The sequence below is a fragment of the Heloderma suspectum genome, chromosome 7, assembly GCF_057233095.1.
Source record: "Heloderma suspectum isolate Gila_16-S chromosome 7, 16-S_ref, whole genome shotgun sequence".
NCBI classification, from domain to species: Eukaryota; Metazoa; Chordata; class Lepidosauria; order Squamata; family Helodermatidae; genus Heloderma; species Heloderma suspectum.
This window is the reverse complement of record NC_139464.1, coordinates 48,653,777-48,680,565: the sequence shown is the minus strand read 5'-3', so window position 1 is coordinate 48,680,565 and position 26,789 is coordinate 48,653,777. Positions and strand designations below refer to the sequence as shown.

Sequence of the window (26,789 nt, the reverse complement as noted above, 5' to 3'; positions counted from 1 at the left end):
CTAGATGGGCCTTTGGTCTGATCCAGCAGGGCTCTTCTTATGGAGCATCTCTACGCCAGCCTAAAATCCCGCATTTAAAACAAGGCTTTCTGCTTCCATTTTAAATGCAAGATCACAACGGACCCCCTTTACATGCACTTCCTTTCCCCCTCCCCTTTCCCCCTCCTTCTCCCCCTTATCTGAGTCTTCCATATGTTTCACTGAGCTAGCTCCTCTTCTTTCAGCTTTTCCTTTCTCACTCAAGCAAAATAGAAGCGGGGTAATTTGATACCTCATCATCTCCGAACTATTTAAAAATGGGATAAAGGTCATTCAGTGCAGGAGTCGCCCTGGAAGCTGACAACGTCATCTAAAGGACCCGAAAATGTCTGTGAGTAACCAATCTCAACAGCAGGATAAAAGCTCTGTGTGAAGAAGCCCATGGTCTTTCTTTGCAGGAGAGGGCAGAAAATGGGATGGAAGCCATCCTGCAACCCCCTTGCTGCTGCTGGTGAATACACCACTCATAAAATTCTCTTCAGGCTGAACTGTTATAAGATTTTATATGCTATGTGGTTTATTTAAGTCACAATCAATGCTTTCTGGGGTTTTATGAGCAGTAAACTTTAGCACTGACAATTACTAGAACTCCTTAAAATCCATACACAAGGAGGTGGTGGAAAGAAAGCACACTGAGTTGCAAGCCAGGGGCCCAAAATCAGCATTAAGAGGTGGAAATTATGCCAAAGCCTTTCAAGTAAATGGAAAAATGTCCTCCTCAGTGCTGCAGAGCAACATTTTGCATGGCTTAGTAGAACCTTTTGCCAATATAATAACAGGCACAATAAAGCAGGAAGTGAACTTTGCTTAACAGTCAAACTGAACTCAGTATTGTGGCAAACAGATAAACAATGGGCCTAGGCAGTGCACACAGAATTATCTTCTGGTGCATGGACGTGCCAAACGTATGAAAAATATACACCATCACCTTCTACTGCAGAAAATACCAGCCTACTAATGTATACATATACTTCACAAATTAGAACTCACTGGAATAGCTGCATGTATATTGATCTTTAACAGCAAGGATGTTTTCCTTTTCTGTAGTAATATCAACTCCTTCTGCTGGTACAATAAATAAAATCTGCTCACCCCAATGAAGTGTAGAAATGTGTACCAAGGGGTATCAGTGTGACTGTTTCTGTGCTGCTAATAAATGGGTGAAAAAATCTATTTACTGAAATATAGGCCAGCATTTCTTATGCTGGACATGACAAGTCTAAGAAGATACACCACAGAACCAAGAACTCCCTCCAAAGGGACAAAATAAAAACCATAATAAAAGCAAATTTTACTATGTGCCCATAAGTCATTCTGAAATCAATAGGACTTAGATTTGCTTTACTCTGCACAGTTGCTGGGGGCGGGGGGAATCGCAATTATGTGTTGCAGTGCTGCCAACCACATTTCATTACCATATAAAGTGGTGCAGAATAAGCCCATGATCCCAGTGCTTTCAGCCACAGCTGTGTGGCTACATTAGGAATAGCCAACAATAGGTGAAGGCGTCACATAGGTTTATTGTCACCTTGAGCCAACACAGCATGTGCTCCTGGATGAGGGGACTGCTCTGCTTTAGGGCAATAGAATCTAAACAGTTGAAGAATGAGCTACAGCAGCCTTCCCTAACCTGCCACACTCCAAATGTGTTCTGCTGGCTGGGGGATGCTGGGCATTGTAATCCAACATATATGGAGGCTGATATACAGCATTTTTAAAAATCAACAGGAATTGTTATTGTTCAGTCAATGGCAATTGCACATTTGCAGCTGGCAACATCTCCCCTTCAACAGGCCCCACATCCAGCTCTGCGGTCCAGCACAGGGAAGCTTTGAATATTAAATGCAAGGATCCATATTATTCCCAAACCCAGAGCTCTTTGGCCATAAGCTTAACAGGAACACACATCAATATTCATCCCTAGTTTGCAGGCTTTGTGTTTGCAACACTGAAGGGAATCAGCGCCCAGCTGCCACTCACCTACCCAAGGGGGCCTGAGGAACAAAGGAAGAGACTGAAGAAAAGGCCATAATTTCAAACAGAAATCATTCTCTGTATAAGAAAACTTATTTTTCTGGAGAAGGGCCTCATTTCTGCTCCTCTGACTAGAGATTTGGACAAATGCATTTTGAGCCTGTAACGCCAACAAATGCAACAGGGCTTAAAGAGCCAGGAGAAGTGAGAGCTGTGGAAAGCACTGGTGACTCTACTGCTGCTGAACTGGGACAGTTAGTGGAGGGCCAGGAAAGCAGCTCCCAGAAAGCCTTTAGTGCACATCAGGTCATGGGGCCCCTGCCAAGTCAGGGAGGCTGGGTGCTGGAGGAAAGGCTGGGTGGGCATGGTGAGGTAAAGGTCATTTTGTCTAATTACCCCCACTTGTTAAGAGAATGATACCTAGGCAGGATTAATTTCTCAATTCCAGTTTTGCTCCATTTCCCATTTTTCTAATCTTAAATCCATTTGGTCATGTTTCTACGTCAGTTGCATTTTTTAAAAAGTCCGCATGAAAAATTGAATGCATTTCTTTTTTTTACTAGAGAACTGCATTGCAACTTTTAGTAAAATGCAAAGGGCAGAATCCAATGGGGCACTGCGCCCCCACCAATTCCATTCCAGAAGCGAGACCCACCACCTGTGCAACAGAGGTTTAGCGCTTCTGGGAGCAACCAGAAATGAGCAGAAACATTTGTTTCTGGAATGGGACAGGTCAAAAGAACTTGCACAAGGGAGCTCTGCTAACCAGTCCCGATCCAGAACCAAGTGTTTCCACTCTTTCGGGGGCCATGGGTCCCTCTTGTGCAATGGAATTAGTAGGAGGGGCCATTTGCAAAATGGCTCCATTGGATACTGCCCAAAGATCTAAGTATAACTCTTGGGAGCTTTGTATTGGTTTGGGAAGTGTGAATTAGGTTCATTTCAGGATGCTGGAGAAATTCAAGATGGACTAAAATGAGCTCGAATTTCTAAGAATCTGTCCTGTGGAATCCTCTGCAGACCAACCTCCTCAGGCCAGATTTGTCCACATCCTCTGGCCTCAGTAACTGAAGATCTTCCAACAAAAATGGACCAGACAGTGCTCTGGACCCCTTCCCTAAGGAACTGTGGAAACTGTGGCGTCTACGTTGTGGAAGATGTGAGCAATTTTATCTTTAGAGCATCTCACAAACTCATCACAGTGTGCTAGCAATGGTTCCACCATCTCTCTCTCTCTCTGGGCCAGACTGCAACAGGCTTCTAACCACTCAGAAAAACTCTGCTGGATAACATTGAGAAGATGCATCAGCACCACAGAATAGGCGCGATAATGACCTCTAACCTGTGTTTGGTCAGGCTCAGCACAAATCTTCCTTCACCTGCTAGCCATCTACCCTCTTGCTTCATTGCCCTGCACTCATGTGCATGCCAAGGAGCTGCCTGGGTTTACCTTGGAGGGAAAGGGCACTTGGGCACAATCATGCTAACTGCCCAGGCAATCTCTGTATCCTACAGAGGTTTTAACTGGAGCCCTAGTCACACCAACAGAAACATCCCCCAGAGCTCTCCAGAACCCATCAGAATCCATTAGCTGATGGGAGTGGGCCACTTTAATTGATCCCCCAGCCTTGCAGAGGGAGTAGGCTGACAAACACCTAAGGCTCTCTTCACACCTGGCATTTTATCCCACTACAAACTGGCCCTTTTGATTTCGGATCCTTTCCGGGATTTATACTGACCCTGTATACAGGCATCTCTCACAGGTTTCCCTTTGCTCTATACCTTTTAATGGCTGAGTGAAGCTGCACAGAAAAATCAGGACAGAAGGGGGCTGCTGGCCCCATGCCCCCTCCCCTGATCATTGGTTCCTGTAACATGATTGATGGCTCCGCCCCATCCCTCCACTCCTCCACAGCAGGGGGAAGTCGGAAGCCCTTCTAGTGACCAACACAGTGGGCTATGGGAGCTGGTCCCCTGCTCAGTGGCTTCCCTAACGTTGCTGGTGCTGCTAGTCCTTCTCTGCTAAATATGTCAGTGTGTGATGGAATTAAATGCAGTACATTGCTTGCACTACTGAGTTCAAACGGTATACTGATTTTGGGGTTCCCAACTACAGAAGTAAGAAATCCACAAACGGACTCGTATACAGTCAATGCACCAAGCCATCCCTAGCAGCCCCCACCCAGGTGACTGCTTCACGGGGACATCTTCCTCATTAGACCTGGCTTGCTTCCCCCCACCCCGCTCTTCCCCCTTATTCTGGCTTCCCAATGACCCTGCAAGGTGGGCTAGAAGAAGAGATAGTGGCTAGCTGGCTTCCCAATAGTACAGATGTTTTCACAGGCATGAGTGCAAGTGCATTCAATGGCTGTATGAAAAAAGCCCATCAAACTGGTGAGCAAAAGGGAGAAGAAGCAGCCAGTGAAGTCAATGGGAGCAGGAAGTTCCAAGTAAATGTACTGAAGGGGATGGGAGACCTTAAGACTGCTACTCGAAGTAGATTTACAATGCACTCCTATGCATGCCTACTCAGAAGCAAGCCAAACAGATTTCAGTGGCACTTACTCCCAGGAAAGGAAAGCCTTACAGCCAATGAGTTTACTCAGAAGTAAGTATTGCTGTGTTCACGGGGATCTCAAAGAAGCATTTGGGATGCCTTACCACTTTACAGTTCAAGCACTCACAGTGGAATGGGAGAGAGGCAAAAATGGTCACTGGAAGCACGGTCAGTGACCTCCCCCACCCCCTGATTTGTTGTCATGACAATGTTATTGAACACCGCCCAGCAACACCCCCTAGCACACACCCACACAAAGCAGGACAAAGAGCTATAGGGGAAATACACAGAGGGGAAATGGTGATTTCAATCACAAGCACAGAAAATGCTGCGTTTTCCCCATTCTCAGATAACATGGGAAGAGGGAGGGGAAGTTGTGAGATAGCAGCAGGAGAGCAGTGGCATTGTTTAAAGCTCCCACAAAAACCAGTGATTAAAGAGGAATGATCCTGCTAAAAATCCAGGCGTGAACATATCAGGAGCACCCTTGCTGCCTTCTGAAATCCTCAAGTAGCCAGAATCAACATGCAGGCAATAGGGCTCTTTTCCAAGGCTTTATTTCCATTCAATCTAATGATGCTTATAGATGCTAATTGCATGAGCCTAATGAGGGAAACTTAAGAGAGCTGCCTACTAGGGGTTTCTAGCCTTAGTGAATCAGTTGGTCTCCATTTGGAGGGTAAAGGCAGGAAGCCTCTGAACTTAAGGGCTAGGAGGCGAAAGTCCACCCTTTTCCCATGGTGCAACAGGGCGCAGCTGTTGATGTCATGCCAAGCAGGCTGAGCGCCTCCTCTCAGCACCCTCCATGTCCTGCTTGTCCCTGCGCCGGCGCCTAGTGTCCCGAAGCTCCAGTTGTCCCTCCCCCTGCCTGCCAGGGTCGCTACCACTCTCAGGAATGTGATCAGAGAGGGGCTCTCCCTCCGGCGGCGCCTCTGAACAGCACGCGGGTTCCTCTCCCACAGTTTCTATCTCTTCCTCAGCATCAGAATACTTTGGGGCTCTATGGGCTCCAATTCAACCCTGATAGTACGAACCCCACTCACCCATCCGGTCTGGGGCGTCTGCTGGGGGGGGCAATCCCTCCCTCCCCCTGGAATCCTTCCCGCCCAGCTCCGCTCCACGGTGACTCCGCAGAGCCGCTGGCCAGGCCTGTCTGCAGCCGGACTTCCGTCCGCTGCCACACAAATGGTGTCCAGTGTAGCAGACACCATTTGTGTCCCTGCCCTTGGCTGTGATAGGCTACGTAAATATTTACATAGCCTATCACAGCAAAGAGCAGGGACGCAAATGGCGTAGCAGACACCATTTCCGTCCGCAGCCTGGCAGCGGATGGCTGCAGACGGCAGCGGACAGACCCAGACTGGCAGGTGCCAGGTAGGGTCCGTCCCTACTGGACTTCGTGGGGTGGCGGGGGGGAGCAGTCCATTCCACCATGGACTCCGGGGGGCTGGATTCTAAAGAATCCGGCCTCATTGGAGTCCATGGCAGATTTCTCTGCCATCCCTATAAAAATCCAAGGTGTGAAGGTGGCCTAAACCTCAGCAGGAAGTGATCAAACAATGACAAGGGGATAGATGTTAAATTTTCCACTTTCATATTACCATCCTTCTGCCTAGATGAGAAAACCAAATAGTGTGTATTCTGCGATGTGTTGGGACAGGCTCATAGTTCTCATGGTAGCCATGAAGTCCTGAGCTCTTTTGGCCCCCCAGAACAATAATTCTTGGAGTTCTCAACACCAAATCCCAGACCATCTCCATCAGCTCAGACAAGAAAATAGATGAGCAGCAGGTTCAGTGATACACCAGCACAATCCTTAGTCTGTCCCAAGTACTCAATAGAAGATAAAAAAAATTAAAGATTGGTGCTCAACTGCTGTTTTCCATAAAGCAGTAATATCACTTAACTGGTCACAACAACTCGCAGAGCTTATTTGAATTCCTTGAAGCAACATGATAGGCAATCCTTGATTTCAACAGGTCAATACAATTCCATGCATTTGTGTTGTTTGTGAAATCAGCAATATTGAAATAAAACACAACCAAATTGGCAACAATATGTTGGCGGGTGTGTGTGTGCGTTCTGATGGTTTTTGAAAATATAGCCTTTCAAAATACACTCAGGCTGCAATCCTATGCCCACTTCCCTGGGATAAGTAGTGTGTGTGTGTGTGTGCGCGCGCGTGCATATAGTATTGTACTGTAAAAATTTCTCAGGCATTGTGCAATCATCATAATGTTCTCATTTCTTGATAGGCATCAACAATTAAGGATTTGTTATTCATAAGGCTGTATAAAACCACTTGCTAAAGTGCTGTTTAGTGTGAGTTAATCAAAAGACATTGTAGGGGGGAAATACAAAATCTATTTGGCTCATTTATCAGCATGTCTGATCCACCTTTTAAATTATTTGCATATAAGGTTGCACAGTATGGGGCAATACTGAACGGGATGTGGACATGGTGTGTTTTTCTAAGGAGGGGGAATGCAGACAGATATACATGCCCATGTAATGATCTGTCATTTGTTTGAATCTACACACACACACACACACCCCTGACATCCAGCAGCAGCTGGTGACTCCAGTTCCATTCAGGGTTATAGTTACCACACAAGCCAAAACTCAAATTGTGCTATCCAAGGTGCAGAAAGGTGCTGTCCAAGGTGCTGAACCTATTTTGGGGCTAGGGTTCAGCCCCTTAGATAGCATCTTTCAACACCTTGGATAGCATCGTTAGAGTTTTGGCTGGTGGTAACTACAACCCTGAATGGAATCTCAGCCCCTCTGGAACCAGAGACACCAGCTGCCACTGGTGACATCAGTGATCAGCATGGCTGAGCATCTGTCGGGGCCCACGTCCCAGGAAGGGCTTTGCCAGAATGGTTACTATATGATATACTCTTGATCCAACTTCATCAGAATAGATGGGGAAGCACCTGCCAATCCTCTTGTTGCTGTTGTGGTGTTCTGACCCAGCATACACCAAAAGGAAGCGCAAAATATCAAAAATAGGTGTGGCCCTCTCCCTTCAAGGACAGCAGCAGTAGTAGCAGCACCAGGAGAGTCTCCCCTTCCTGTGCCTTATTTCCTGCTTTTCTCTTCTCCCCTTCTGAGTGGTCAGAGAGGGAGGGAAGCAACTGGATGCAAACATTGTCTCGGGGGAGAGGAAGAGGAAGGCAATGGTGGTAGGGAAGGCGAAGCATGAATCTGCAAAGACTGGTCTCACTGGATATTTAGAATAACTTTCTTTTCCCTTTGGAAGAGGGAAGTTTACATTTAAGAAGCCGCTTAGCCTTTCTGCATGGGACCTAACTGGCTCTTTGCAAATCCCTAACTTTCTTGCACAGATTTTAAATAAAACAGCGCCAGCAGCAAAGTTTTTTGTTGTTTGTTAGGTCTAGAACTGTTGCCTTCTTTTTAACAGGCCTGTTCTGCCTTTAACAGGACAGAAAGTAATTTCATGCACAAAGATTTCCCCACACACTATACGTTTCCATGTAGTGAACTGCTGTACCTGTTGCTTCTCTACCCACAATGCAGCTGTGAAAGGCACAAGAGCCAACAAATACAAGAAGGTGGACACTCTGTTTCACCCTAACTGCAGCTGCTGTTTTAATAATTTAGAATGCTTTCATTCATTTTGCATTTTTGTGATCTTAAATGGGATTTGTTGTAAGCTACCTCAAGCTATCAGTTGCACTAAACGGACAAGGGAAAAGGATCAACTAATACTCTGGAGATCAAGGGCCCAAATAAACCTGGAGTCAGCCTTGCCAATGCAAAAGTGTATGAGTGAGCAAGATTTCATCTTCCAAGTGTTGTCATACATAATTCCTATTGCCTAAGATGCAATGAATGTCTAGTCCAGCCACATTGCTCAATGAACTAGTCTAGAAGTCATTCTGTTTTGCCCCCCGCCCTTCACTGCAAGATGGGTCTTACTTATGATAGGAGTTTGAGATGGGAAAGATCCACCCCCATGTCTTCATCTAATATCTCTGCCAACCAATTTCAACAAAACTGTTCATTCCATTTTTAATGCTTCAGATAATTATGTTGATAGCATGCCACATATCTTCTTTGCAGCTCATTCCAATGTCTGCAAAGTCAGGTCAGTATGAAGAAATAATTCACAAACTTCAGCCTTCATTTATCTTGTAGCAGTTATACATGAGTCTCATTTTACACTCCATTTGCCTCAAGGTTGTAAAAAGCACTGCATTATATAAAAATCAAACAAATACTATAAAATCTTATTTTGTGATTATCTACCTTATTTCCTCTGACCTTGCATAACCTACCGCAATTATTCAATCTTATAAATTTGAAAGTGTCACCCATCTTTTAGGGTTTTTTATATCATACAATAAAGCATATTTAATAGTGTGTATAAGATGCGTTGCTGTCTGCGTACATAAATATTGGCATTTTAAGGAAACCCTAAGACTGTTGTTGCTGGTCAAACAAGGTGTGTGTGGGTCCTCAGTCAGGGGAACATCAAAGCCTCCTTCATTCATAGGATTCATCAACCACTCAGCAACAGGTAAGGTTCAACTTAAATATTTATTTCTCCTCACTGGCTTGGGAAAGTCTTTACAACGCTGATATGGTTCCCATCAAATAGCCCCTTCTTCATGGGAGTGTGTATCGCCTAGCACCTGTAGGTGGATTGACAGGTGGGTCTGGTGTCTCCTTTTCCAACCACCCCAAGGATATCAGACTACCTCCTTCTCCAAGAGCTTGACCTCATGTTTTTCCTTCAGCAGCTATCTCTTTCTTGGTTGCCACCACCTCCACCCTTGCCAAGCTAGGCTTAAGGAACTCTCCTGCCAATCTTCTTGGGGCAAGGACAAGCCTCCTGGGGTTTATGTAGTATGTTCCCCCAGCCATAGGGCAGTTGGCAGTGCTTTTGGGCTGAGCCTCGCATCTATTGCCTTCTCTGGCCTCTTCCTCCCACCTCCCTCTGCCCTTTCTCCTGACTTCTCTCCACCCTCTCTCTTTCCACATTCTCCTGGCCTTTTCCTCCTTCCTCCCCTTCCCCTTCCAAGCTGTGGAGCCATTTAAAAGGCTCCCTGCCAATGCTGGCCCTCCCCCTCCTTCCCTCACTGGCTGCAGCTGTGCCATCTCCTGCTGCTCAGGCTGGCTGGCAGAGGTACGGTGCTCCCTGATGTTGTCGTACTGGGGCACTACCACCCACCACCTTCCTGGCCTCTTCTCTGCCATGGCAAGGAAAGTGCAGCCGTTCATGATAACCCCTGGCACTCTCTCACACAAGGTTGGCAGCACCTTGAGGCCCTAAGAAAGCCTATAAAACAGATTCACCAGATGTCTCTATCATATTACCTTCAGCACTCTGAGCAGCTATTGTCTGTCTCTAGCCCTAGAGCAAAATCCAGCCATGTACAGATCTTCCCTTCCCCGGTTCTAGTTCTTTATCCCTCTTGGCACCTATCCTGCTATATCCATACTTTGCAAATGAATGTTAATGCTTGGGGAACAACAATTATCCTCATCTACTGGGGGGGGGGGGGCACAGAGAGACTCAACACATTACAGCTTCCCATTTCTCTGGTTTTAGTGCCAAAGCACTAACTGGCAGCCAGTGGAGCTCACAGGACAATCCAGCTGAAGAAACAGTCTCCCTTTTCTCTGGCTTCATAGTACAAAGCCAGTCAATGCAGAGACTACAAAGCCAATGCTACTACCAGGCTGGTCACTTTCTACTGAATGAACTGCCAGGCACATGGGCATGTAAGGGATTTGTGCAGTGCCTGCACCTCTAAGGGCACGTCTACACTGGGAATGCTCCATTTGATGTTCATTGGTGATATGCATCTTCATCATTTAATTTTGTTTTAAAGGAAATGCTTGACCTCCCTTGCTTAAGCACCAAACTAGAAACACAAGCACATAAAACAAGGCATGCTGTTCCTATGCCAACATCATTTGGATGACGATTTATTTATGTACTTAGGGAACTTTTTATACTGCCCTTTTCATCCACCAGGAAGAAAAATACAATTTAAACAGGATGTAGATATGGTAACCCACCCACATTAGTTCCACCATCTTCCCTGTATGCCAGATATACAGGCAGGCAAAGGACTAGTGCAGCTTCAACTCAAGGCAAGTGTTATGCAAAGCCTCACCCTTTATTTCTGTAGATTTTTCTGCCCCATTGTCTCAGAGATCCAAGGGATGCCCTAAATATCCTTGCTGTTAAGATCTGTGCTGTAAATCAGATGTGTTTTGGAATGAGCATCAAAATGCAAATGCTGCCCATGGTTTTCTATGGGATGCACATCTAACTATGGATGCTGCCCATTACTTTCAATTGGATGCACATCTGAATGTGCATCTGGACACACAGTCAAATGTGGCTGTTATCCTAAGCTTTCAGTGGGATGCACGTTTGGATGTGAATCCCCAGGCTCAAACCAATGGTGAACTTGTGCAAGAGTTCAGACATTGATAATTTTTTTAACAATGAAAAGTAGATAGAAATTGGACAGAAAGTGGATTCTGAATAATTGTCCACATCCATGGAGGTACAATATCCATGTTGGAAACTGAATCTGCCAGACTGCCACACAATCCCTAATCAAAACGTATGTGGCTAATTATCAAAATCAGAGCCTTGGAAGAAGTCCCGTGTAGATGTGTATCCTACTGACTTAATGTATTGATTGATCTGGGGTCCTGATTTTCTCAGGTCCCAGTCAAAATAGATTTTTTTAGATTAACAAGATGAAACAAAGCCACTTTTGCAAAGGGATGACAGTTTATTGTTGGAAAATAGATGCAGAATAAATATGCAAAGGACGTTCACACCTCTTCAGCTAATGAAGCAAGCACTCATCACAGCTAGTATGTACACTGGGGCCCCTATCAACAGCATACAAGAAGTCATTCCTAAGGCCACAGGTTTCTCCAAGCTGGCAGCACATATTGCCCCTTGGAGTGAAGACCAAAGCGCAAAGCCTGCGGATTGGAACTTAGAAGCTTCTCTACTAGATGTCTCCCTCCAGCTCATGAGCTGACAGGCAACACCTCTCCCCCTTCTCAGCCAAGCTGACAATGCTGACAGACCAGTGCACACACATTCAGGAGAAGAGGGGCATCTCTTTCCTGAAGGTGCTCGAGCATCACAGGCTGGGAAATCAATCATCCCTTCTCTGAGAACAGGGCCCCAACATTCTAGCATGGGAAGTGAAACCTAACTCATCTGGCAGGATGACATAATCTAGCTGGCATAAACAGCTTCAAGGCAGGATGTGATTTACCTGCCTGTATGAAAGGGCTTCTTAATTAACTATAAAGCTGCTGGTTAGGCCAAATTACACAGGTCTACCACTAGTGTATAGGAATGTTGTGAAGTCCACTTTTTTGCCCACTAACCAACTCACTGCACTTGTCAAAAAGTTTCCCCCAAGAAGACTGTCGTGGGCAGAACACGGACTTCAAAGCTGTCCCAAGCTGGCTAAGACTTCTTGAACAGTTCAACCTTTGTCACTTACCTCTTCAGAAATGTGGATTCCATAAAAAATGCCCAGACATCTTTACCTAATCCCAAGAGAGAAATCAAAGCCATGAGCCATGAATGGGAAGCAAACTGCTTTTTGAATAATGTTGGCAAACTGGTGTTTTGAAATGTTTTTTTGTGAACCGCCTAGACAACTTTGGCCATTGGGCAGTATAGAAATGAAATAAAATACATAAATAATAAATAAATAAAATGCGACTTGTGTTTGGCACCAATATGTTTTCAAATAATTGCCACTGTTTGTCTTGGGAAGAACAGTTGGAGAACAGGGATCAAAAAAGGAAAGGACTTGGTGATGTCATTGGGTTGGGCAGCAATAATTAGCCAGCAACTCTGAGATTAAAAGCACATAAAAAGAAGTACAAAAATAGCAAGTTTGAAGAAAGTTGTTCTTGTAAAATGGCTACAAATCATAAACCTTCCATCACATGAAGTTAGTGACTGTAAAATGCATAGAGCACAGGCAGTCGTTTGCCCGGACCCCTTTGCACTATCCACATCTATGCTGATCAGTTATTATTTTACTGTTATATTTTAGGGTTGATGTTGCCATTAGGTTTGCTGCTTCAAATATTTTGTTTGAAAGCACTGTGTGTGTGTGTAATAAATATTAATTAATTACTTAATTAAAAATATGCATTCTCTGCATTAACCAGACTGCTTAGGAATTCAGGCCTACATTGCCTCTTCTCTAGCGGTACTGCATCTCTGATCAGAGCAGCATCTCGCAACAAAGTTACTACATAGACTCTACACTGACCTTGTTGCTAGGCTACACTGTCTCTTCTACACCAGAATGATACTGCATAAGAATGGAAGAGCTGGCTACTAGACCAGAACAGCAATTTGTCTAGACCCAAATCCTGTCACAAACAGCAACTCCTGGATACTCCACAGAAACTAGAGAAAAAACCATAGAACAGTGACTATGCAACCAGATCCATTTAGATGAGGGCTGGGCAACTTGTTGTTCTCCAGATGTTTTAGCCTACAACTCCCATCATCCCTCACCATTCACTATGCTGGCTAGGGCTGATGGGAGTTGTAGGCCAAAACATCTGGAGGGCAATAAGTTGCCCACCCCCGAACTTAGATTGTGCCAAGGGAGTTGAGGGGCACGCTGATAATAAAGATGCTTATGTTTTGGCTGTGTAATCTAAAAACTGCTAAAAGGATCTATATATTGCAACATGGTTTACCTTTATCCAGATATAAGTATTGGTTGGAATGAGTGCTATACATTTTATATTGCATGAAAAAACTCATTTTGAGCTATGTTTTCCATGCAACTTCCTTGTAGTGACCCAAAGGCAGGTATTTGAGTAATGGTCATTCAAGAAGTGTTGCATAGGTGATCAATTCCCCCCAAATATTTTCACATTCTGGGAATAATTCCTGGAGCCAACATGTGGACTCAAAATGTCAGTGCCAAAATCGGCCAACAGTCTTCTCATCACAAAGTAACAATATGTGCATCAGAAATATAAAGCATCTTACCCAACTCTACCCTGTGGAGGAGATGTGTGAAGTTCTTTGTTGGACTTCACACCAGATGTAAATAACATGTGGAACTGATCTCAGATCAACCAAGTTAATTTAAGTGACCAATTCACCATATCTCCAATGTGTTATAATACCAGGGTTAAAATACTTAACATAAGGGAGGGAGTAACAAAGCATTGAGGAGGAAATGAGAAGTCAGGCAAGTTGCGCACCTATGCAAGTTTAGCAAGAGGGTGAGGGAGCCAGAGGAGATAAATTCTTTTCCCTACTACAGTAAGCTTAAAAATGAATGCCATGTAGCCTCGCAGCTTCACAACTTTAAAAAATAAAAATCCTTGAAGACAAAACCAGTTATGAAACTAGAAAGCCAGCAGGGATGTGGGGGCAATCCAGTGATCTGCACTGAATGTGACTATCTGCATGCTGAAAAGAAACTGTGGGTGTGTGCTTGTTGCAATGACCTCCTGGCTCTTAGGGAACAAGTTCATACTAGGGATGTTGCGGGTATCCCCAATCCCTCACTGAGGCGCAAAGTGGGGCCTGGCCTGTAATCTTGCATGAATAACCACTTTACGGTTGCCATTTGCGTAAATTTGGCCAGTACGAAAAAGGCTAGCTTTTTCGTTTTACACAAAATGGCAGCTCAGCGAGGGATCTGGCAGCTATGCACCACTTGCTGTGTGCCCGCAGACCACCCAGTGACTTGCCACGTGCAGCGATCTCCTAGGTAAGCTTTTCCAGAAGCGCTACTTATTCCCTGTGCAGGCCCAATTACACAGGCAAAACTACAGAGTCTCAATTGAGGGGTATCATTATATTTTCCCCAGGAGAGCAAATAGCAGCTTCAGAGGTAATGTTAACTAGGAAAACGCATGGTGAGACAGGGTTAACACCACCATCACTATTCCTAGCCAGTGCCATGGCCCTGATCCAATTTGTGCACACATGATTGCTTTTAAAAGATATGTAAAGCAACAGGAGATATGATCATGGATCTCCATTCTCTCATCTAATTTGGCCCATGGCTGGCTTTAAAAAGGGGGATTAGACAAATTCATGGGAGATGGGTCTATCAACAGCTATTGATCATGAGAGCTAAATGGAGTCTCCAGGTTAAGAGGCAGTATGCATAATTGGAATATTAGTTGCTGGAGGGCATGAAATAGGGGGAGGACTGTTGGCTGGATTCCATTTATACAGGCTTCCTGGAAGTGTCTGGTTAGCCATTGAAATGGAATGCTGGACTAGATGGAGTTTTGGCCTGATCCAAAAGGAAGGTTAAAAAGGAACAGGAGCAGAAACATAAATGTTGAGCCCCGTTTCTGTGATATTTCAGCCTCAGAAGAGGAAGACAAAGTGGAATTACTGACAGCAACACCTTAAAAACGTTACCCTTTATATCATGTCCTGACTATTCCTTCCCATCTTGCCAAGAATGTAGCAGAGTCCTATGGCAGATTCCCAGACAGTTTTTCTAACAGGAGAAAAATCAAGCCCCAAAGTCAGTATGTCTATTCTTTGCATGTCTTTAGGCCTTATCTATTTAAGGTACTGTGGTGGGGGTGAGGGTGGGGGGAGAAAGCTACATTTATACTGCCATTAATCCTGAAGAGTCCCATTACAAGTTTTTACCACCATTAATCCCTGCAGCATTGTGGAAGAGAGAGGATCCTTGAGGAAAGAGTCAAAGCTAAAGCACGTCACAGTCACACCAGTGTTTTAAGCCATTCCACTTTGAACTGAACTTAAAGAGGGGAGGGGGGAGCCAGAAAAGGCAAAAATATATCACCCGCTGATGTCTTTAAGCATTCAGTCTTAGAATTAATCAGTCTATTTTCCACCCAACAAAGCAGTTTCTATTGGAGAGCACAAGAAAATCAAATTTTAAAAAGGCCAAATCTAAAAACTCTGATAAATCTTGAGTTGCAACTCCTTGTCCTGCTGTAAACCTCGTGTGTAAACATGGATTAATCTAGTTCTATTTTTTCCTACTTTCTAGCAGTAGCAGCAGTCCCCTTCTTCGAAGAGCATGAAAGATAAGTAAGGTGAAGCATCTGGTAAGAGTTCTATGAAGAATTTAGAGATAAACAACCCTGTTCCTGCCCACACTATGAAGTCAGGTATCTCTCTGTGCTACATATCCCACTGTTCTGCTGTAACCAAAATGTGCTGCCTGGCACCTCAATCCTGAACATATTTACCCAAAAGCAAGTCTATCTGATTTGAAAGGAGCTTACTTTCTCAGAAAGTGTGCTTAGGATCACAGCCTATAACTCAGTCCCTCTGAGCATGTACTTATCTTTCAGTAAAATCGTACTGATTTTTAAACTAGGCTATTCAAGTAGGCTATTCATATAAGGTAAGAATATGCTTTGCTAGATTATGTCTTGTATCAGGGCCTAGCTGAATAATAGGATTTTATGTGCTATGGATTTTAAGATTAAAATTTTGAAAAGAACAATGTTTAAAACTAAATAACATGGACAAATCAACTTCACAAAAACAAAATGTAGATGTACGTGAGAAAGAGAATTGGGGAGGGGGTGCGATATTATTTCTGTTATGAAAAGTAATCCCTTTGTTTCAGATAGCTGAGAATTTTCAACAAATGTATAGACACATTCAGAGATATGTAATACCTCTAACCTGTATCCTATCTCTGATTAATCGTTTGGCCCAACAGTGGTATTTTTAACATCTGTGGGGCACTGTGAGCATGGGCCCCCTTCCTTTACCCCTGAGAGCTCAATTTCAGCCTTGTGCACAAACCTTAAAGACAGGAAGGAAAAGCTGGCATGATTCCGTGAGATGAGAAAATTGGGAGTTGCCTTTCTTTTGGAAGGGGAAGGTCTGGGAGGGAAATGAATGTTTTGGAGAACAATTAACTTTAGGGGAAATTAATTTGGGATTAATTATTGCAGGAAATTAATTTGGGAGATGTCTGGGTAGGAAAGGAATCTGTAAAGTGGGAGAATACATCTGAGGCACAGGAGTGATAATATAGGGCTTAGCTGTAGTACTGGAACACAAGAAGATCCCTGCTGTGTGAGAGCAAAGACTATTTGGTCTTGCATTCTGTTTTCAGCTGCAGCCAACCAGATGCCTTTGGAAGCTCAGAAGCAGGACTTAAAGGTTGGATAGCCACCCTCTGTTGTTTTTCTCCAGAATGATTTGATATTCAGAGGTATACTGCCCCTGAATGTGGTGGTTCTATCTATTTAGCTATCATGGGTAATAGCTTCTGATTGACCTATGCTCTACAAATTGGTGTAACCCTTTGTAAAAGCATCTAAGCAAACAGTCTTCACCATACCCTGCAGTAGTGAATGCCACAAATTAATGGGGCATTGTGTGAAGAAGTAAATGTGTGCAGCATTGCTCTGTGAGGCCACCTGGATTTCTTTCTCCTCTTGGCTCTGCAAACATGGAAGGTTTAGGATGGGGAGCAATTCAGAACTTGTTGCAAATGTTTGGTTAGGAAGGGTAATTTTCAGAAGGGAAACTGATGTGGGAGGGTCGGGGTTCAGATCCTGACTCTGCCTTGCACTCAGTGTGTGGTCTGAGCCGCTTGCCTCTCAGCCTCACTAGTAGTTTCCCTTCTCTAAAACAAATGTTGTACTGCTGCAGCAGCAGCAAATGTGGGGTCAAAGGCATGGTTTGGGGATCAGACACCTCCTCTACCTTGGACTCAGTTTATACGTCACTGACTTGTCTCCATCTATATCCACACCACAGTCTGTTTGCAACAGTGGCGAGCCAAATGCCTCTGGGAAGACAATAAGCATGGCATAAGTCCATATTCCACCCCACCACCACCCTGCTGAAAGTTCACCTGCATCGGGTGCCGCCCTCACCTGTCACCACCACCAGCCATTCCAGCAGGCTGCAGGCAGCAGAGGAAGATGAAATGGGAAGCAAGACCATTACATCAGCCCTGTCAAAGACGATTTGCTTTTTTCCCTCTTCCCTCCCCATCCCTTTTTCCTGTTATGTCATGTATTTTTAGACTATAACCCTGTCTTGTTTTACTTATTATATGTAAACCGCTCTGGGAGCCTTTTTGGCTGAGGAGCGGGATAAAAATGTTTCAAAAAAATAAACAAACAAACAGCATTTGCTAGTTGGGTATGTTCCCAGCATCTGGTATTCAGAGGTATATTGCATCTGAACATGCAGGCTCCATTTAGCTAACATGGCTGAAAGGATGGGCTTTCATGGGTTGAGCTGGGGTAGAGCAGGTAGGAAGAGCTTTGGGTCTGTGCAGTCAAAGGGAGTTGTGGTAGGGGTGGTTTGGCAGGATGGGGGTGGGGGGTTGTGTAGCATGCTCACTTTAGGGGAGCACCAGCAATCCTTGAATTTGAATTGACCAGTACAAAGAAGACTGGTAAGTTATTCCCAAGTATTTAAAAAAAAAATCCTGTTCAATTATATATCATAATGTAACATCAGGGGACAAAATCTGATCACAAAACACACACACTGTGTTTTAGCAACACTGATATTTAATCTCTTTTGCTGTCAAATGCCTTTAAGAATACTGAGAGAATGATCTACTCCAGCCTTTGTCTCAGTGGTGATATTTTAAACATCTGCTGCCTTAGTGCAAAGGCCACTCCACCACAAGGCTTTTCTGTGAACCCCTCCTTGTTGACAACTGGCCATAGATGATCAAACTCCCTACAGACTTTACATACTCAGCCTGCCAGTTGGGTCTAATCATTAATCCAAGAAGGACAGAAGTTATGGTAACAGCAAAGGCACAGACTACTTCTATGCATACCACATAAACTATTCGCACTGGATGCATGATCCTGAAGTCTTTGGTCATGGAGCACAGGGTGCAGAGCAGCCATGGGGCTTTATGATACCACCACCACCCCAGCATGCCTGGGCTGGTACCCACATTATGGCCTTTTCGGAGCCAGGTGAAGACGTTTATAATTTTCCAGGCTTTTCCATCTTAAATACTTTTCCAGAATTTTTTTAGATCCATTGTACTGCTGTTATTCTCTGCTGCTCGTTTTACTCTGTTGCTGCTCTGTTCTATTTTGGATTTAATTTTCATGTCATATTTTGTCTTTTACGGTTTTACTTTCTTCTTCTTCTTGTAAATCCCACAGAGAACTTTTGTTATTGGCTGGAATATAAATACTGAAAATAAATCAATAGGAACCAAATACGACCCCCACACACACACACACACACATACAGATGCCTTTCCAAGCATGCTGGGCTCCTGTGAGACCATTCGACAGCAACAGAAGCCTTCCTGCATGTTGCTACACATCCTGCTGCCAGCTCTTCCCCAGGACCCCAGTGCACTGGTGACATCCCAGCAGAAGCAGGATCAGAGTCTTGCATGGGGACCTAGGGAAGCTACTACAGCAGGATGCAGCCAGCAAGGTGTGGGGGAGCTTCAGCTGCCACTGAATAGCCTCATCAGGGTGCAGAGTACTGGAAGGAGACATGGACAAGCTGTGTGTGTGTGTGTGTGTGTGTGTGTGTGAGTGTGTTGGGGGAGGTTGTCATATAGTCCTTGGGGGATGGTGGTACAGCCAAAGCCCACAGTCCAGGGGGAGCAAATGCCCACCTAAAGAGTGCTAGATAAACAGGGCAGAGGCAAACAGACGGGCATCAGCACCTGGGCTTGTAGGAGCATTAAAAAAAAAAAAAATGTATAGCCAGGGGGTGGTTGGTCAACTATGGCATGTACATAGTTACAGGTGCTCATTTCATTACTTTTACTTTTAAAATTCTCCCTTTCTACAACAAAGTGGTGCTTCTTCCCATCTCAATAGGCTTCACATCAGGGCAACAGAAGCAAACTCCATTTTATCCCTGCAGTTATCATGGTGCTTTGATTTAAGTAAGTTAAAAATGCAAAACTGCGCATGCTCAGAGTATTTCTTCTTTATCAGGGTTAGCAAATAGGTGTGCTTGTGTGTGCTTGTGTGTGTGTGTGTGTGTGTGTGTGTGTTTAGTTTTTTGCTCTAAGATATCAGGAATGTAGAACATGGAATGAAGGTGGTGTGTGTGTGCATGGGAAAATGTTAGTTGTGCACTTCACAGCTGAAAGAATACACATGGCTATCTAAGGGGGAGCATAAGATCATTAAGTTCCTGATCTAAAACTACCTAGCTGCACCACTGTTTGGGGAAGGGCCATAGCAGCGTGGCAGAGCACATCCTTTGCATGAAGAAAGTCCCAAGTTCAATCCCAGGCAACTCCAGGTAGGGCTGGGAGAGTCCTGTGACTGTCTAAAACCCGGGAAAGCCACTGCGGATCAGTGTAGATAGTATAAGGCAGCTTCCTGTGTTCTCAATGGGTGCTGCTCCACACCTTGCCCTCTGTGTGATCACAGGATGCAGGAGTCCACTTGTTGAAAACACCGTCTTCAAATCTGTTGACCAAACCTGCTATCTTGGCAGTACATCATCATGTAAAACAACAGGAGGATACACCTGCCCATCTAAACAAAACTGTACACTAGCTTCAAAGATACCATGGGTTCCATCTGGCTTCCAGTAGTCCACTCTTGGATATAGCTGAAAGCAATGGACATGTTATCCATTGCCATCCCAAATTTTTCAACCGCTTTCACATGTGTAATATTGTTAATATCCTTTGGAACATGGAAGTCCCAAATACTGAAGTTCTTGAGTGATGAAACATCTCAAGAATGGAATCTTTCCTCATTCTGGGGCTCAGTTGTGTTATAGGGCTGAATCTCAAGGCTATCTTTTTGCAGGAAGCAGCAGGCATAAAAAGTGTGAGCAACTGAAGGGGTAGAAGGATATCCTTGAGGCAAACCTGAGATCTGTTGGCCTGAGCGTCAAAGTACACGTGACATATAAGGAGTTCTGAGATTCAAAGTCCTGGTGTCTTTTTCCATTACAAAGGGCAGTTGTAGGGCTTCCTGATTTGGACTGAGGTTGTGGCACAAACAGATGGAGATAAAATTGTTTGCCCCGTGCACAACCCCAATCTGAAGTGCTCCCCACAACTGCTATTAGTTGCAGAGGAGAAAATGTACAGGCTTTTAAGTCTGTACATTAACCCCATAGCTCCCTCCACTGCTGTATATAGCAGCCTGGGGAGATTTGGACTGGAGTCACAACATAAATGGAAAGCTTTTGACTCTTCCCTCCCCACAATGTGGCCCCAATCCAAAAAATGCACCCCCATGGCTGGTTTTTGGAATGGAAAATTACATTCCAGGAGTTCCAATCATGGAATTGCCTAGTTACACGTAGTTTGACCCTGAATCCAACAACCTGATAGCCAAAATAGACCTCGGAGATATAGAATATGCAATTTTGCCATTCAAATGTCTGGTGCAAATTGCATCCAACATGTCAAAAGAAAACAAACCTGCAAGAAGGAAGGCTTATTAGCCTCAGGCACTGAATTGATTGGCAATGAATTTGTGCCTCTTATGTATGTTAATTCATCCATCAGTAACCACTGAACCAAGACTGGTCAGCACTGATGGGTTGCCAAGTCAAAACAGGGGACCAAATGAGTAATTAAAAAAAGGCATTGTGAATCTGGCAATATTAAGGATATGGGGGCACAACATCCATCTTGAGGATATTTAATCTGGGACAGTGCAGTACCACTGCACCCACAAATCAGACAGGCCTGATTTGAAGCAAATATAAGAAAATAATAATAATACGCAAAAACACCAATAATAAAGAAATGAGGTAACGATCAGTGAGAATAAAGCACTACATTCTTGAATAGCTATAACCCATAAGTATGAGGAGCGCATGACTTGCTCTCACCTTTGTGACCACAACTCAGTGACCTTTGTCTAATGGTCCTATGATAGGAGCCCAGCCTAGCATAACACACCTGCAAGTACAAAGCTATTCACACAATAGCAACAATCAGGAAATGAAAGCAAGGGAGAGAAAAAATTAAGAAAAGAGAGAGGGAAGAGGACTTTCTTCTGTTTCTTTTCTCTCTCTTTCTCTCTCTCTTTGCTTATCAGGGATGGTTAGCAGTATAATCCCAGATCTTCAAGTACAACATTCCTTTAATCCACTATTAAAAAATAAACATGAAGGATTTAGCTCATATTTAATTTGTATTTAATCAATATGAATTGAAATTAATCTGAACTAGCTAATTCTGAATTAATTTTATTTTTGTTCAGATTTCTCTTTTGTGTGTTTTTATTCTCCATTCAACATTATTTGACTTGACTCTGGGGGGGATGAAAGGCTTACAGCTCTGAAAATAGCTTGTAGAGATCTCCAGTGACTTGTATGTGGGAAAGAAAGGCTGAAACTCCAAAAGCATTGCCTTGTGAGGGGGAAGTCCACCCCCCATCAAGGACCCTGGGGTAACAGGGTCCTTGCTCTGGGTTGGACTTCCCCCCAACAGCTGTTTTCCCAACTGAAATCCAAAATATGAATTAATTATCCACATTCACAAAATACAGATGAAATTTTTCCAAAAGAAAGAAATCACAAAAATAATTTTCAATTCTAAAAATGAAAGTGGGGAAGAAGAAAAAAAATCCCTAGAGCACATCCCTAGTAACTGCACAGGCTTGTATGAGAGTTTTTTTCCAGACCAATCACCCCCAAATATAAATATTTATTCAACTGATTTAGATTCCCCCTCATCTACAAGCTTCATATTACAATACATAAATGTAACAAACAAATAAGATGAAAATATAGCCTAGGGATGCAATCCTCTCTGCACACTTGTTTAGGAGCAAGGGCCATTGAATACTATGGGACTTACTTCCATATAAATACACATAGGAGAGGGCTACCCAGGTGGTCCAACATAAAGAGAGGTGGAAGGCCTGGGGATTAGCTGTGGAAGGCCTGGGATTAAATACCGCCTGCCATGAATTTGGTCTGAGCAAATCCCTGCCTCAATTCACCTTCTTCACAGAAGGGATAAAAGCAGCCTTCCCCAGCCTGGTGCCCTCCAGATGTGTTGGTTTGCAACTCCCATTATTTCCAACCAGCATGGCCAATGGTGGAATTTGCAGTCCAAAACATCTGGAGGGCACCAGGCTGGGGAAGGGTGCCTTGCAGGGGAAAAAACCCCATACAAATTGAAAAAGTACTTCTCTACTTTAAAAAGAGCTACAGAATTGGAAAACAGGACAGCCAAATCAGCCAAAGACAAAATTTGGTATTTGTCATATTTGACCCAGACAGAATTCAGGTGGAACGACAGGCAAAAGGAATGGGGGGGAGGGAACTAGTCCGTTGGCTCATAGCTGTCCATATAACAGTCACTGAGAAGAGAGCAGACACATGTCACCTTGCCCAGTCAAGATACATCCAGAATTCAGGTTTGTTGGGGAAGTCTCCTCATGTGATCCTCTTGGCAACCACAAGTACCTCAACAGGATATTACCCCATGGGGGGCTCACACTTGTAGGAACTTGGGTTTAGATTATCACAAATAAACTAGCTCATAGATTTTTAAAAAACAAAACCAACTGAAAGAATAGCATGCACCGTTTCCTTAGTATGTTAAACATCATGGTATTTATTGCTAACATCATCTCCCAGACACTACATTAACATTGTTAAAGAGACTCAGTATGTGCCAAATAAATTAGAGCAGAAGCAAAAGGTTTTTATGACAAGAAAACAACACAGTCAGGTTGTGGATGCCTTACCTTTTTGTCACTCAGCCCAGACACCTGGTCAACATACTCTTCTTGGATCATGAAGGCAGCCAAATTGGCAGTGTAACTGGCCAGAAAGATGACAGCAAAGAAGGCCCACACAGACACCATGATCTTGCTAGTCGTTCCCTTCGGATTCTGCACTGGCACAGAGTTGTTGAATACCAGGCCCCACAGTAACCAGATAGCTTTGCCAATGGTAAAAGAAGGACCACCAGGCTCTAAAATGACCAAGATATAACCACAAATAGTGAGAGGACCGGCAGAGTTAGTCATTCTAAGTAATGAGTAAAAAAAAAATCCCCACATTTTTCTCCTGTGTCAGATGTCGTGCTGTCTGGTTGCCAAAATATAGATGAGTGATTGGAAGCATCCCATGAGTTTGCGCACCCTTTTTCCTCCATCTTCCTGCTTTCTCTGCTTAGCATTAACTGTGATTTACAGCACAATTTGCATGTCTCATGAGAAGTAAGTCCCATTGGGTTTAATAGGATTTACTCCCAGTGAAGTGAGTATAGAATTACAGCCACAGTATTAAATCTGAATTGGTATGACTACAGTTAGCTTCTAAACCAGAGACTGAAGCCAGGATTAGACACTGGTTCCAATCTGGTTTAGAAGCTACCTGTGGTTAGTGGGAATTATGGTTATGCCATTTGAGGCATAACATGAACTACAGTTAACACTGACCAGAGAATGTGGAGGAATTCACACAGGTAGAAGGAGTAGGGAGGGGGCACAAGCCAGTTGAGTGCTCCCAATCACCAAAGCATGTTTTGGGTGTATAATATCTAAACCAGGATTCATCACTTATATTCATCACTTATTGGTAGCCCAATAAGCTATCCCCACAGAACTGGAGAGGGCAGTCATGTTGTAGCAAGGAGAGCCTGACTTTACTGCTCTTAAAAACTAAACTAAACTAAACTAAACTAAACTAAACTAAACTAAACTGGAGAGGACACCCCCCTAAAAAAACTACTACTACTATTATGAAGTAAACATTCCACAGCATGGAGGGCATTTCTGGTGTTCACCTATTGTCTTTATGGGCTACATGAGTGTTCTTGTGCTTGAGTGATTCCCCCCCCCCAAAGTAAAAATAGCCCTGAAGATTTAAAACTTTAAAAATCAAACTTTAAAAAGTATATAAAGTTGTGTGAACATGATGGGCAGGGAAGGTTGTCTTGCTCACATCACTACTGTATGTGACACACACATGTGGGCACAATGGTAGTCACACAGGCCCATTCACAGTCAGAAAGAAAGCAAAAACTGCATTTCTCATCCACAAAATCTTGTAGCTGGAATGCAGGGAAATGTGATACTCCTACAACAGAAGAGCTGCCTTGAAGGAAAATGGCTGGATCCCTGAAAACAAATGCGTAAATGCCTCTGACATTCTCTTAGAACACCACAGTGGGTGGAGAGGTGAGCTTGGGTGTGGGAAGCCCAGATACAAATCCCCACTCAGCTTTGAGACCCAGCAAGTGACCTAGGCAAAGTCACTATCCATCTCTGGGTTGCTATGAGATGAAAGCAGCTTTCCCCAACCCAACACCCTCCAGATGGGTTGGAGTACAAGCCAATGGGCCTACTGGATGGGGATGATGAGAGTTGTAGACCAATCCATCTGGAGGGTGCTAGCTTGAGGAAGGTGGGGCTAAAAGGTCACTATGAGTACCTCAGAGGAAAGGTGGGATGTAACAAAAATACCATCTGTCTTAATTAGTCCCTGTGTGTCAATACATGCATCCATCTTTTCTTTATCCATCTGGTACCATCAAACTACAAAAAGGGGGTCACTGGAGCAACTAACCCTTCAAGCCACTTCTGTAACCTAAAGCATATCCACATGCCTACCCGCCAGTCAGGCAAGAGTACACTCAGCTGCTCCTAGGGTCTCCGCATACTTGAGTATGGCTTGTGAAAAGAGACATGCATAAATCTTTCTCACATTATGTATTTTAGATGTTTAAGAGCACTCCCATGAGCAAAACTGTAAATTCATGATGGCTCCAACTCTATAACAAATGATCGCATTTGGTACCATACTTATTGTTGTTCTAATCAATAAGCCCCTACATGGGTTTTTTTAATGCACTTTATGTCCTACAAGGTCACTGTTATCTGAACAAGTAGAATCATCCTTTCAGTGAAGTACAAGGCAAAGAGAGCTGCTTCACACTGCCACTCTTTTCCCTTCTGCATTTGCATAGGGCTGACTTGAACCTAGTTCATAAGTCTATTAGTTATGCTTATTAATGCAGCTTTATATGCTACAACTCTGGCTGACTTTCAATAAGAATTGAATAAATGTATCTGATGGCAAATCTGGCTCCTACATATGCAATGCAGATGAGATAAGTTATTATGAGAAACATCCATTTTGCATTTCTTGGTGTTTTGAATACTTAACAGTGAAGCATTTCATCAACATTTATTATTTGCATGCAAATTAATTTATCTCTGTATTGATGCTTGTAATTTGCATCTTTAAAATCTGAAGACACGTGAAGAACTTTTAAAGGAAATAAAGCAAAAACCCTGAATAAATAAAATTATAGACTTCAAACTTGCTCCACTGCATACTTGCACAGAAACAATGTTGAAAATTGTATATTACTTCAATCTTGCATAGTCTGCTATATGTATGTATGTATGTATTTATTTATTTATTTCCAGAATCCTCATGGAAAGCTAATGTGTTTTTAACTCTGCAAAACAAGAGTGTATTCTGAGGATCTAACCACTAAGGAAAGACTATGGCCCTGAATATATGTTCTTGCTTAAGAATACAAGAAGTGACTTGCCAGATCGGACCAAGGTCTGGCTAGCCCAGTGTTCTTTGCAGTCAGCAGCAACTGCTGACAGTTCACCGGTCAACAAACATGAGATGATAAGTCTATCTGATGATCTGGTGCATGTCGGTTTTGCATGTGTCCCTTCATAAGTGCGTTCTGCTTGTTTCTACCTTAATGTGTGATTTTTAAAAAATAATCTGCATGAAAATTTATATTCAAATACATATATTTTTAGTTCACGAAAACAGACATTCCTAAGAGAGCAATCCTATAGCTCACAGGCGACATCTGAGGAGCCACAAGATGCTGGGGATTTTCCCCTCTGAGGTTGCAGACAGAGCTACAGCCTCAGAGGGCAAAATCCAGACTCAGATTCCGCCCTGGCCCCCAGCTGCCGTGAAAGCTCCGCAGCGGCCCCTCTCCTGAAGTCGCTGTTGCAGCCTTGGAAGAGGATGGGGATGCAGGAAAGGGAGCATGCCAGTGGGCGGCAGGGGGGAGAGTAATGGATCCACTGGATCCACCAATCTCTCAGCCTCCACCCCCGTCCTTAGCCAAGCAGGTCACAAAATGTGAAGAACTGCCAAGTCCAAATAACAGTTCCAATCCGCACATTAATCCAGCAGTTGCAGATCAGGTGAGTTCATATCAGAATTCACAAAGTATGAATTCCTCAAGTGTCCTTATACCAAACTGATCATGGA

At 43.8% G+C, this 26,789-nt stretch overlaps 1 protein-coding gene across 1 annotated transcript in view; it reads right to left on the bottom strand.

Annotated features, from left to right (window-relative positions):
- Positions 1-26,789, bottom strand: part of GRIN2B (glutamate ionotropic receptor NMDA type subunit 2B) — a 314,469-nt gene that overhangs the window by 20,924 nt on the left and 266,756 nt on the right. The window contains exon 8 of the mRNA XM_084810064.1: positions 23,276-23,505. Coding sequence (XP_084666190.1) covers positions 23,276-23,505 — 230 coding nt within the window. The remainder of the gene's footprint in view (positions 1-23,275; positions 23,506-26,789) is intronic.